The 14,186-nt window shown below is 34.6% G+C and overlaps 1 protein-coding gene across 2 annotated transcripts in view; it reads left to right on the forward strand.

Moving 5' to 3' along the window:
* LOC149797267 (epithelial cell-transforming sequence 2 oncogene-like) overlaps positions 1 to 14,186 on the forward strand; it is a 110,845-nt gene that overhangs the window by 83,000 nt on the left and 13,659 nt on the right. For both annotated transcript variants that reach the window (XR_016421790.1, XM_089961976.1), the window contains exons 23-24: positions 3,337 to 3,425; positions 8,994 to 9,166. Coding sequence is in view for 1 of the 2 variants with exons in the window: in XM_089961976.1 (XP_089818102.1) it covers positions 3,337 to 3,425; positions 8,994 to 9,166 (262 nt within the window). In the remaining variant the exon portion in view is untranslated. The remainder of the gene's footprint in view (positions 1 to 3,336; positions 3,426 to 8,993; positions 9,167 to 14,186) is intronic.

Below are 14,186 nucleotides of genomic sequence, written 5' to 3' on the forward strand. Positions count from 1 at the left end.
AAAGCACATCATTTTTTTTGCTGTTTCTGATTTGCCATACTGAAATGTGATAATTAAAATATAACTCCCCATCCAGGGAGATATGGCAATACTGTATTCCATCAGACTGTATATCACTCTGTCTCCTAAAACTTCAACATTCACCAAACTTAGTACATCTAGTAACCATGAACAAGAGTGTTATAATTTTAGGCCCCTCCACTAGGGCGTCTGGAAGGGGTCAGGTGATTGGATATACAAAAATTGTAATCTAGAGACCTATTCTGGCTGAACCAGTTTTCTCTTGGACAAATCACAAGTAGTACAAACAAAGACAGACCACCTAACCAACCAGAGGTGTGAAGAAGAATTGCACTGTTGTTGGACATTCACCTGGAGCATTTTTGGTCAATGCCAATTACCCTCACAGGCATTCTCCCCTCCCCCACTGTTTAATAATTTTTATCTCTGAAAGTGAGTTCAGATATGCATCTACATTTTGTCATTCATGTACATTTTGAAGTTATTGTGTAGTTACAGAATTACCATTATGCTTGATGCCCCAGGTGGTTGAGTGGTCTACATTTTGTCATCCATGTACATTTTGAAGTCATTGTGTAGTTACAGAATTACCATTATGCTTGATGCCCCAGGTGGTTGAGTGGTCTACATTTTGTCATCAATGTACATTTTGAAGTCATTGTGTAGTTACAGAATTACCATTATGCTTGATGCTCCAGGTGGTTGAGTGGTCTACATTTTGTCATCCATGTACATTTTGAAGTCATTGTGTAGCTACAGAATTACCATTATGCTTGATGCTCCAGGTGGTTGAGTGGTCTACATTTTGTCATCCATGTACATTTTGAAGTCATTGTGTAGTTACAGAATTACCATTATGCTTGATGCTCCAGGTGGTTGAGTGGTCTACATTTTGTCATCCATGTACATTTTGAAGTCATTGTGTAGTTACAGAATTACCATTATGCTTGATGCTCCAGGTGGTTGAGTGGTCTACATTTTGTCATCCATGTACATTTTGAAGTCATTGTGTAGTTACAGAATTACCATTATGCTTGATGCTCCAGGTGGTTAAGTGGTCTACATTTTGTCATCCATGTACATTTTGAAGTCATTGTGTAGTTACAAAATTACCATTATGCTTGATGCTCCAGGTGGTTGAGTGGTCTACATTTTGTCATCCATGTACATTTTGAAGTCATTGTGTAGTTACAAAATTACCATTATGCTTGATGCTCCAGGTGGTTGAGTGGTCTACATTTTGTCATCCATGTACATTTTGAAGTCATTGTGTAGTTACAAAATTACCATTATGCTTGATGCTCCAGGTGGTTGAGTGGTCTACATTTTGTCATCCATGTACATTTTGAAGTCATTGTGTAGTTACAGAATTACCATTATGCTTGATGCTCCAGGTGGTTGAGTGGTCTACATTTTGTCATCCATGTACATTTTGAAGTCATTGTGTAGTTACAAAATTACCATTATGCTTGATGCTCCAGGTGGTTGAGTGGTCTACATTTTGTCATCCATGTACATTTTGAAGTTATTGTGTAGTTACAAAATTACCATTATGCTTGATGCTCCAGGTGGTTGAGTGGTCTACATTTTGTCATCCATGTACATTTTGAAGTCATTGTGTAGTTACAGAATTACCATTACGCTTGATGCCCCAGGTGGTTGAGTGGTCTATGGCACTCACCTTTACAGATCACTGACATCTCACCTCTGTCTGTGTGGGTTCGAGTCTCAGCTTGGATAATGTTGAACTGTTTTGTATAAAACAGCATTATTTCCTCATCTGTATCACTCATATGGAAATCTGGCTGGCACTGCAACTTCCAATAAATTGTAAAGAAATACTTATCCATGTTCTATCTTTTAAAAAGAACAGTAATTTACAAAATGATGATACATCATTATACAGCACAGGCAGAAGGACAGGATTAAAGTTAGATTTTCATTGATTTTCTATTGAAAATATATCAGATTGAATTTGAGAGAAATAGTATCATATTTAGAATCAAAGATCTGGTCTTCAAATACGAACTCAGAAAGAAAAAGAAATAGTAACATCTTCAGTACCAAATATCCAGTCTTGTGTTATGTATATTTGATTTGTATTATCTGGTGGCTTTTCATAATGATTATATGTTATGTACATCTGTATTTTGTACTTTACCTTGTCCAAAATCAAGTTAATGGTGTACCTGTCCAGTGACATTTAGTTTTGTAAACAACATAATACATAGCTGGTATTTCCTTTAGATTACTTAATTAATATTCAGATCATTATTAATGGATTTAGACATGTTTATTTGAATCCAAGTCCTAGGCAGTGATTTGGAGTGAATTTCAATGCATTTATCTCTGGGTTGGGGACTGAGGAGATAAATTACTTGTACATTCTTAGAACATTATGTTTTGTGTTTAGCATATATTTCTTGCACACTGTGTAATACTGTTATACCTGTAGTAATGAAATGAAGGGAGGGGATGTGTTTTGATGAGTTGTACACCCTCATAATAAAAGTATTTCACTGTGACCTATGTTTTAGGTTTCACTGACTTTAGTTAAATTTTGTATTATAAATGTATTTCTCAAAGTCTGTTAACGGTAGAATCATCAAACTTGATGACTGTTTGCATCTCTGTTAGTACCACACAAAAGAAGGTCATTGTGACATACATTTCACATTTCACTGGCTTCAGTTAAATTTTTTCTCAACTCATTTCATTACTGCTGCATTGAATATAAAAGAATATTTTATGCAAATTGGTTTAGGTCTTTCGTGTTGTGTCACAATGTCTATGTATGTATGTATACATGTACCAGTATGTATATTTAATGTAGGTCTTTCATATCTTGTCACAGTGTGTATATATGTATGCATAAATGTACCAGTATATATATATATATATATATATATATATATATATATATATATATATATATATATATATATATATAATAGCACATTCATACAAAAATACTGGATATGTAGTGCTGGTTAAGAGTTAGGTTCGAAAAATATAAGAAAAACAAAAAATTGCCAGAAAATTCCTTAGTTACAAAAGGGTCCAACGTTTTATTGTCATGGTCATCATTTAGTCTGATTTATTTTCTGCATGATAATTAATGTTAGTATGCTGCTTAGAGGCTACTGAAAGCTCTGTCATGATGTATGACATTCTGGTTTTGACTTGGTACAGTGTACTGTTGAGTGTCTACACTTAAACAAATTCTCCTGGTATTAGTAATTGCTAAATTTTACATCTGTATATATATAATGTGTTGCGCAGTAACTAAAGGCTTCCTTCTGTTGGCTTATTCAGGCCCTTCTGGAGGCAAACCGCTACCTGATCAAGCAGCTGGACGTATGCTGTATGAAACCACCAGCAGATTCCATTAAGCCTGAAGAACAGTGAGTTTCCAATGTACTTTTTATAGGAGAATAAAAATAATATGAAAACTTTTGGGTATGAACATTTTATGGAACAATCCAGAATTCTGAGTTCACAGGTCTGGTTTGTGCATTACAGTCTGTAGAGGAATATTTGTAAGAGTTACTTCCCTTTCCATTTTATTATTTTTAACCCACCTGTCAGTAAGGCCAAGTGAGCTTTAAGGTATGGTCCTTTGTTGTACATCATCCATTGTGTATTGTACATCATCCATTGTGGATTATGTATTGTACATCATCCATTGTGTTATACATCATCCATTGTGGATTATGTATTGTATATCATCCATTGTGTTATACATCATCCATTGTGGATTATGTATTGTACATCATCCATTGTGTTATACATCATCCATTGTGGATTATGTATTGTACATCATCCATTGTGTTAGACATCATCCATTGTGCTATACATCATCCATTGTGTTATACATCATCCATTGTTCATTATGTATTGTACATCATCCATTGTGCTATACATCATCCATTGTGCTATACATCATCCATTGTGTTATACATCATCAATTGTGTTATACATCATCCATTGTTCATTATGTATTGTACATCATCCATTGTGCTATACATCATCCATTGTGTTATACATCAGCCATTGTGTTATACATCATCAATTGTGCTATACATCATCCATTGTGCATTATGTATTGTATGTACATCATCCATTGTGTTATACATCATCCATTGTGCTATATACATCATCCATTGTGCTAAACATCATCCATTGTGTTATACATCATCCATTGTGCTATACATCATCCATTGTGTTATACATCATCCATTGTGTTATACATCATTCATTGTGCTATACATCATCCATTGTGTTATACATCATCCATTGTGCATTATGTATTGTACATCATCCATTGTGGATTATGTATTGTACATCATCCATTGTGGATTGTGTATTGTACATCATGCATTATGTTATACATCATCCATTGTGCATTATGTATTGTACATCATCTATTGTATATTATATATTGTACATCATCCATTGTGGATTGTGTATTGTACATCATGCATTGCATGATTGTTGTTTAAAACTTCTTTTCTCAAAAACCACCTAATAGAATTTGACCAAATGAAAGTCTTTCAAGTTTGTTCAAATGATGCCAGTCCACCATCAAATATGGCCGCTATTACAAAAAATAGAAGAACCTTTAAATGACTTCCTCTCCAGATCTACTGAACAGTATTTGAGCAAAATTTTTAGGAAGCAGCCTGGCATAGATGGCTTTTAACATTATAGAAATGATGTTTATACACCATCAGACATGGCACCCACTAAAAAAAAAATAGAAAAACTTAAATGGACTTCTCAAAAACTACTCAGTAGAATTTTCAGTGCAAAATATCATGGGGTTCAAAGTATGCAGATCTAGCATCATATGTGCCTGCCATTATTAAACATAAAATAACCTTTAAATGATTGCCAGAATTTGACCAACTTTGACTGGAAGAATTATGGCATGAAGAGCTTTTAAGATGGTTTGAATGATGCTGATCTAGCATCAAATGTGCCCACTATTACTAAAACTAGAAACATCTTGAAATGATTTTTCAAAATATACATAACAGAAATTGACTAGATAGCATCTTGGCAATAAGACTGAAATTTACACAAATGATGCTAATTTGACATTAAATATCACCACTGTTACTAAATATATAATAATTTTTAAACAATTCTTTCTCCAAAACTGTTGAATAGAATTCCACCAAATTTGATAGAAGGTATACTATACATACCAGTTTGTTTATTAAAACGAGGGAAGTAACCTTTGATTAGCATTCTGAAAATCTCAGGTTTCAGTTTAAGCAGAATTCTACATGCAGATAAAATTTTAGAAGATTTAATAAAAACATGATGCATAAATTTAAATAAGACAAGTAATATAAATTAGCAGTTAATACAACTTTGGTATTTGGATGAGTATTCTGTAATTTAAGCGAAAGAAATATTCTAGAATGTACAATGTAATAAGTAAAACTCTAAGTAGATAAATAGCTGTGAATAAGGTTACTTTGGAAAACAATGGTGAATGTGCAGTTCTGTGAAGAAATTTTCTGTATAGTGTCCGTCATTTAGACACTTTACTCTCATTAATGAACAAAACTAGAAAAAGATTATTGCATACTTTAAAATGGTATTGCATGAAAGATTTGTTGTTTTTAATGTTAGTACATGTGGTTGCATTATTTATTTCATTACTTGATGACATTTTATATATTCAGTGCCATTATCATGAAATTTATAGTGTGTATTTTTAACTTATAAATAAAAATAAATAAGGGTTTTCTCGTCCAACACTTCTAGATTTGATTACTAAAAGCGAAGAAACCCATATCCTTAGAAACTTTTTGGGGAAGTTTGATAGTAGATCACGGTTGAGATGGTGTGAATTGACCCCACAAGCTTCTAGTTATGTGTGCATCAACTTAAATGCTGAGTCGCATTGTCACCCTGGGTTGGGATCTCAGTGGAGTACAATAATTGACCCAAGGAGTAGGGGCAGTGGCAGCATGAAGGAGGGTTTGGAAGGGAGCAAACCTAGGCATTAGGTAAAGGTCAATTTTGGGAGGGTTATTTTTTGGGGCAGCTTAAATTTTCATCTTAATGTAATGGGGCAGTTCTTTACTAAACTGATATTTAGTGCAGGGGGAGAGGGAGGTTAGCAGCTGACCAAAAAACTGTTCTGTATAATAAAGTAGGGGTGCCACTAAACACATTGTCCCCAGGCACCTTGAACACTCATGCTTCCACTGGACAAACCTGTGAATCATGCAGATGGCATATATTTTCTTACCTTGGTGTGCCAGGCAAGAGTATATATACTTTAAGTGTGTGACTATGAACATTTTCTAAGTTATGAATGGGGAGCTAGTTTCCAGGGGCCAATGCTGCTTGCATAAATGACAGCCTTTTCATGCCAAGAAAATGTATATTGTATTACGACTCAATGGTCTTAAACTAAGTAATAGAAAAGAGCAAAAACCAACAAGTTCTGTAAAATTCAACAAAAATTTCCTTAGAATACAAAGTGAAAATTTAAAAAGATGATACAGTCTGATGGATTCTCCAACAGCAGCACTGAAAAGATATGCAATACAAAATCACCCTAGCTGTTGTCAGTCATCTAAGTAATCAACAGAGTGGTGGTTGTTTAACTCTTTGCCTTTTAATGACCTCTGACAAGTTGTTGTTGTTATGGGTTTTTAGGCCATTTTTCAGCACATGATCGACTATACATGGTGGCAAGTATAACTGGTTGTGGAAGAACCTGGAAAACCCTGGGAAGAACCACTGACCCAAGGAAAGCTATGGGCAAGCATTCTCATGCACCTATGTTGGCTGAGCCTGAGACACAAATCCACATGGACAGAGGTCAGATGTGAGTGATTTGTAAAGGTCAGCAACTTTTACCACCCAGCAACTTTTATCACTCACCACACCCAGCAACTTTGACCATCCAGCAATTTTGATCACCTGGGGCAAATTTGACCACAAATCCACCCAGGGCCCCATTTATACAACTTAATGGGCATGTATCATTGTGTCAGCAATGTTCTCACTCTCTTTCATAACATTTACTGGGAATTGTTTTTATAAACATGATCATACTGGGTGCTTTGGGAGTGAATATTTTTGTTTATCACTTAATTAATGTTCTGGCAGGTATAAACTGTTATAGAGTTGATTTTATAAAGTAATGATGGTCAACAAACAACATTACACAGACTACTTAGTTCATTGACAACAGCAATTGTGATTTGTATTGCTAGTTGTTTGAGCATTGTCAGGGAGAGCCAATTAGATAATTCAGAGATACCTGTATACTCTGTATAAGACTGTTAAAATCATATTTTTATAAACATTAATGGGTAGTTTGTTATCAGTGGCAAAGTTTTTGTAAGTTGTAGTTTTCCCCTTTCATGGAATATTGAAGTATTAAAGAATGATTGTTTTTCAGTTGTTTGAATGGTAAAGTTAAGATTGAACAGTAAAGTTAAGATTGAATGGTAAAGTTAAGATTGAATGGTAAAGTTAAGATTGAATGGTAAAGTTAAGATTGAATGGTAAAGTTAAGATTGAACGGTAAAGTTAAGATTGAACAGTAAAGTTAAGATTGAACGGTAAAGTTAAGATTGAATGGTAAAGTTAAGATTGAACGGTAAAGTTAAGATTGAATGGTAAAGTTAAGATTGAACGGTAAAGTTAAGATTGAATGGTAAAGTTAAGATTGAATGGTAAAGTTAAGATTGAACGGTAAAGTTAAGATTGAATGGTAAAGTTAAGATTGAACGGTAAAGTTAAGATTGAATGGTAAAGTTAAGATTGAACGGTAAAGTTAAGATTGAATGGTAAAGTTAAGAGTAGTTTGAAGGTGTAATTCCTTTTTGAAGGCAGAATGTCAAAATATAGCCATCATTGTGTCAGGGATGGCAAGATTTGACAGTGATAACTAGTGTGACCATTACATATTTTGATTTGTTACCCTTGCCTTTAAATACATACATCCATCCATCATGATTTATGTTTTATTTCAGTCACTTTAGCGAGGTATCTCGATCCATTTTTTATTTAGTGTGTGTGTGTGTGTGGTGATATACAAAAATGTCTATCAGCTAGATTTGTTTGAAAATGTGTAAAATCTTCAAAGAAAACAGTAATTAATTTTCATTTATTTCAGTCATCTTCTATAAGCTTGTATACCTAGAGACTTCATTATCAACATTGTTTATTTGGTTCATGTGCACTACCACCTCCCTTAGGAAACCAAAGTCTTCATTTGAGTCTCTACCGCCAGTCAGAAGGTTGGCAGTTATGGACAACGGGTATAAGTCTGACTTTTATCTTTGTCCCGAGTGTAACTTTTAACCACTAAATATATAATCAACTTTAGACAGTTTTGTATTACAAACCAAGATGGTGCCACATACCATGGCCATGCATCCTGCATTAAATCGAAGGTCACAGCAAAGGCGACTCTAAATTTGACTTTAGATATCCTTCTTTGGAGTATAACTTTTTAATCATCAAAGATATTTTAATGTAACTTTAAGGAGTTATATATCCTGACCAGACATTTAGTCATATACCATCCATACCACCCAAAAGAAGGTAAGTTGTTGATCTCGATCCATGTACAGGTATAACTTTAGAACCAATGAATATATAGCAAAGATACCATTACCTGTTGTATATCCTGACTGTAAAGTTTATCACTTATATTTTTAGAAATATCACGATGACCTCAAGGTTAAGGTCACAACAAGAGGTAATGTAAATCAGCAGCCTGTGTTTTATTCATGCTGTTACTTTTTAATCCCTACATATATTTTTTATAAAACTTTACCCAGTTCCACACTTTGCCATACAGGAGTCATATCTGTATCTCAAAGTTCAAGGTCATCAGTAGGGAACAAGTTACAAGAGGGTGGTGTCATGTGCTTTTTGTGGTGGTCTTATTACAGCTTCATCTAATCCTTTTGTTTGTTTGTTTGTTTCAGAGTGTACCAACATGTTGCTATGTATGGATTGTTCCTGTTTAATGACTCGCTGGTGATCACCCGTCGTACCTCTAAGAACTTTCCGTACAGCAGGGCAGTGGAGTACACATACAAGTTTGAATCTTGTGTTGGCTTGACCAAGCTGAGAGTGCATGATATTCCCAAGTCAAAATGTAAGTGCACATCATAAAACGCCATGAGTAATTATTGACATATTTTATCCTCCATGTAAACAAAAGTAGACAAATATAAATTCTCAGTCTTCCACTTTTCTTTGCCTTCTTTATGAATTTCAGAGGCTTGGAAATCCATTTCACTTGCATGCAAATATTTGGATGTCATCTCACTTGAAAATTTTGTCTCACTAGCATAAGCATGATGAGAAACCAATTATACTTACTGGTGTTGATGATGGTATTATTAACATTTTGTATTTAAATTTTTGCAAGTCTGATACAGGTGGGTGGGTGGATCATTATGGCATGGGTACAAATGAAGCCACAGGTTCCGTGGAACACTTGTTTATCAGAAATTTATCATCCTTAAAGAAATTACTTTTAAAAACCAGGATATTTAGACTGCTTTCAGAATTACTTTACTGAGAAAATTGTTGATTCATTTTGGTCAGTAGTTCATAAGATTGTCTAAATCAGATCCATTGGACACTTTTTATATGCCCATCTTAAGTCACTTATGTTATGGCATTGTCTATCCATCATCTGTCTGTTAACACTTGCTTGTACCACTCCAGTGGCCTAGTGGTTAGAGCGTCTGCCTCAGATGCGGGAGGTTGTGGGTTCAATCCCCGACCGAGTCATACCAAAAACTTACAAAAATGGTACTAACAGCTGCCTCGCTTGGCACTCAGCATTAAGAGGTTAGTGGTAGGACTGGTTGGCCTGGTGTCAGGATAATGTGACTGGGTGGGACATCATGTTACATGTCTGCGGCATGATGCCCCCAGTGCTAGACATCACTATAAACTGTCACACTGCAGACATCATAGCGATATGACTGAAAAATTGTTAAAGCTACATTAAAAATCCAAATCACACACACACACACACACACACTTGTCTGGCTCATGAAATCTTTTGCAAGTATATATCATGACTTCATATAGGTTGCATATCAAAGCCAGGCCTCCAGCCTCAAAGTCAGCATCACAACAAAGCAAAATGTGATTTTTGACATTATATCCTTGTACAGTGTTTAACTTTCAAACCACTAAAGAAATTTTTTGATCAAACTTTATCCATGACTTAACATGCTGCCACATTGTGGGATCAAGGACTTCCAGAGTCATACAGCTTCTAAAACAGAGTGGGGGATAGATTGTGCAGATTACCTGCAGTTACCTTGATTTGTTGTGCCCATATCTTGATTTTGTTCTATTGCAACAAAAAAAAAAGTTTATTAACTCATTTTATTTTTTGCCTTTTGTCCATGATCTCAATGGATCTATATTTAGGTTTTATTCTTGTTTGAAACTAAGCACCTGTATGATCAAAATCTCCTGTCATTTTGCAGACACTATAGAGGGTTCTCATTGAATTCTGTCTTTGAAGGTATAGCATATTGATCTGTTGGTCAGTCATGATGGGAGATTTCTAGAGCCTAACTGCCTAACAGCAGTGAGTCATGTTGAAGCAAACGATAACTGAAATGTTTCGGAAAGTGAGGTAGATGGAAAGATCATTTGCTTAGGATGAAACTTGAGAAGATGAAAGGCCAAATGCTTTAACACTATCTGAAGATAGTGCATTAGCAGTGATACAGAAATAATGTCCATCTTGTCATATAGGCCTTGTCACAAATGTGATTATTGGACAGAAATATCCTAGGGGCAGAATGCACATCATTGTGGAAAATTGTGTTTGGATATCATGAGAACCATTTCCCTAATTTATTCAGACTGGTTACAAGCTGCTTATTGTGAAAAAGTATTCCATTCTCAAAACAGTTTTCAAACAACTCTGAGGACTTGGCTGACATCTGAAACAGTCATACATGTGAATTTTCCTTCCAAGATGAGAGGTGTCTCCCATCCATCCTGACACTCCCTGACATCTCTGCATACTCAAAATTACTTTTAACAAATTCCAGACATTTGTCCAGGTCCCTTTTCACAGTTATTTAGAAAGGATGAAATACATTAATATATTATGGTTGGATTACTAAAGAGATCAAGCAGCATAAAACAAACAACATTACTTGGATTCTTTCAGCAGGGTTGGTTTGGCATTGTTGTTTTAAGTTTGTCAAGATGGATAATACTGTGACATCCGATGTAATTCGGAAAGAAATACAACTATGAATGGATTATAGTTCAATTAGTCAATACTTAAAAGCTCAAGTTAGTCAAAACAACCAAAATATCGCATGAAATTCAATAATGATGGAATCAAGCACAAAGGAACATGAAAATGATTTCTACTATTCCTGTAATGTGGATTTAAGAAGTACATCCAACATTTGACCCAGATAATAACCAATCTTAAGAAGTTCAGGTGAGCAGTCAGCAACCTGCATTTGCCCACAGGCAGGAAACAAGTTAAACGTTATGATGGACTCAGTGTTATACTAACATAGCCACAATCCAATGCAGATGCTAAAAGGACATTTTCCATTCTGTGGAGAATTTAGGATGACTCAAGAGGAATCCTGGATCCTGCAATTAGACATAATCTCCTAAGTGTTAAGATCATCAAAGATGAAGACAGTCACAAATATAATCCAGGCAGTGGTCGACTAAGAAAGGCTAAAACTATGTGTGCTACATATAAGGACAGAATGAAAGGCAACAAGTTACTGTGAAAGTACTGTTGTGCTGAGATGTGCATATTTTAGTATATACGAAGGAAAAGTGTTCAATAATTGTCATTTTTGTCCCTTTGCATGCTAAAAGCTCATGTTGATGAAAATCCTTTTAGTTTAAAGTCATAACTCCTGACCAGTCCAATTTTAAAAGAGTTATTGGCCTTTTTCTATCGATATATGATGTTCACAATGGCAGATTCTTGTAAACAGCAAAGGGAAGTAACCACTCAACATATTCTGATGCAGTTTGGTATTTAGATTGTGTTTTAACCCAGGCTGTACCTTTTTATGGGTTTTGTGTTGTCATCTCCAAGTTATGGCCCTTGACAATTTATTTCATATTTTTGCATGAGATGTTGTTTGTAACTGGCATTTATAGCTCAAGAACCATAGACTAACTTTGTGCCTTACATGCATTTATCCTTGTTTAGAAAAATTACGGTCCCATATTGCTTATCTTCCTGACTTAAGTTTCAACAAGTTCAGATAAGGGCCAGTTTGGAACATCAATTAGTGATAAATTAGAATCTTCAGAGATACAAGAGCCTTAGAGATAAATACCCTGCAATTTTTAAAAACTGTTAATGAGATAATGATGAGTTATTTTGTTTATGTGACAGTGATTACACTGATGGTAATATCATTGAATGTGTAAGGGAGAGCAGTATGCAATGGAAAAAAGACAGTTCTGCTAATCAGTATTACTGTTTTGTTGCTTTTCTTTCATTCCTCACAGTTTGAAGACCCATTTGAAATAAAATAAGAAACCAGTGCCTATCCATGCATGACAATTAATATGTAAGAATTTATATCCTCTGTGGGTGCAGTAATATAACCATACTGTACATCTTGCTTAAGGGCATCACATGCTGTATGCTTTCCCGCTATTGTAATCTCAATCTAACCCTCTCTCTCTCTCATAAAACTGATACACAAATATCAAAGTTGAGAATCATTCATCATAATTAGTAATAATTTTATCAAATTATTAACAAAATAAAATTAAGCTTTTCCCTCACCCAAAACATACACAAAAAAACGCTTTGGTAGCTTAAGTTCTGAGCATTTTTAATTCTTTTCTATACACTTAGCAACATTTGGTTATTAATGATGTACAGAATCTTTGTACTGCAGTTTTGTAAAGAAAATGTTTAAGAAAAACAACAATTGTCCTTTATGGGATGATTCTATTAAGATTTTGACAAGTCATAACCATAAGCATTCCATTTTAAATGAAAACAACAATAGGCATCAGAGGTATTCAACCCAATTTTGATGTAGAACACATATAATTTAAACAATGTTTCAAATACAACAAAAAATATTAAGTTTTGTAAGTCTTCACATTACTGTTATGCCTATTGATTCACAATTTAATGTATTATTTTGGGCCATTACCATGACAGGGATTTGGTAGCCACCATATCTATAATCCATTGAAAAAAGGGTTCAATTGAGGAAAAACTGTTGGCTTTTAAATGGTTGCTTTCTCTTAGTACAAGCAGTTTTGGATAAAAATTAAATACATATTTAAGGAAGAGATATGGCCTCTTTTGTCTGTTTGTATATTATTAGGGACCAAAATCATCCCTTATCATTTGTTGGATTTAAATCAGACTTGGTTAGTTGCCCAGGTTCATGAGACCTTGAGAGAGTTTGTTTTCTGACATTCTGTAGCATCTTTACAAGAGTTATACTGACTGCCAGTCTTCCTGACTTTGGTTTTCATAGCATAACTTTACTAAGCTGTGTTGGATTTCAACCAAATTTGAAATGCAGCTTTGTCATAATGATACTTTGAATGAATTTGATTTTCAGCCTTCCATAAGCGCATTTACAAGAGTTATGGCCCTGATTACCCGTCCTTATGCCTTTGGTTTCCAAAGCATAACTTTACTAAGCTCTGTTATATTTCAACCAAATTTGGAATGCTGCTTTATCTTGATGATACCTTGAAACAGTTTAAATATCTCACATTCCACAACATTGTTACAGCAGTTGTGGCCCATGATTACCCATTCTTCTGACTTTGTTTTCCACTGCATAATTATACTATGCAACCAAAGTTATTTTACACATTTATTTTGAAGAGAATTTTGATGAATTAGATTTCTAACATTCCACAGCATTATTTGAATGAATTATTGCCCCATTATCTTCTCCCAGTTTTGGTTTTCCAACAGAATTTTCTTTTAAGGTCTTGCTAACAGATTGTAGAGAACCCTTTGACACACCTGTTGCTGCTAGCTCTAGTGTGATAGTTGTAAACAAAATATCATGCAATTTTTCACATGACTACTGCATTATTTACAGTAATATACCCATGTCATAATTTGAGACATGTAGCACATGTAATAACACCACATGACATTA

The sequence above is a fragment of the Sinohyriopsis cumingii genome, chromosome 6 (assembly GCF_028554795.1).
Source record: "Sinohyriopsis cumingii isolate HCF-2022 chromosome 6, ASM2855479v2, whole genome shotgun sequence".
NCBI lineage: Eukaryota > Metazoa > Mollusca > Bivalvia > Unionida > Unionidae > Sinohyriopsis > Sinohyriopsis cumingii.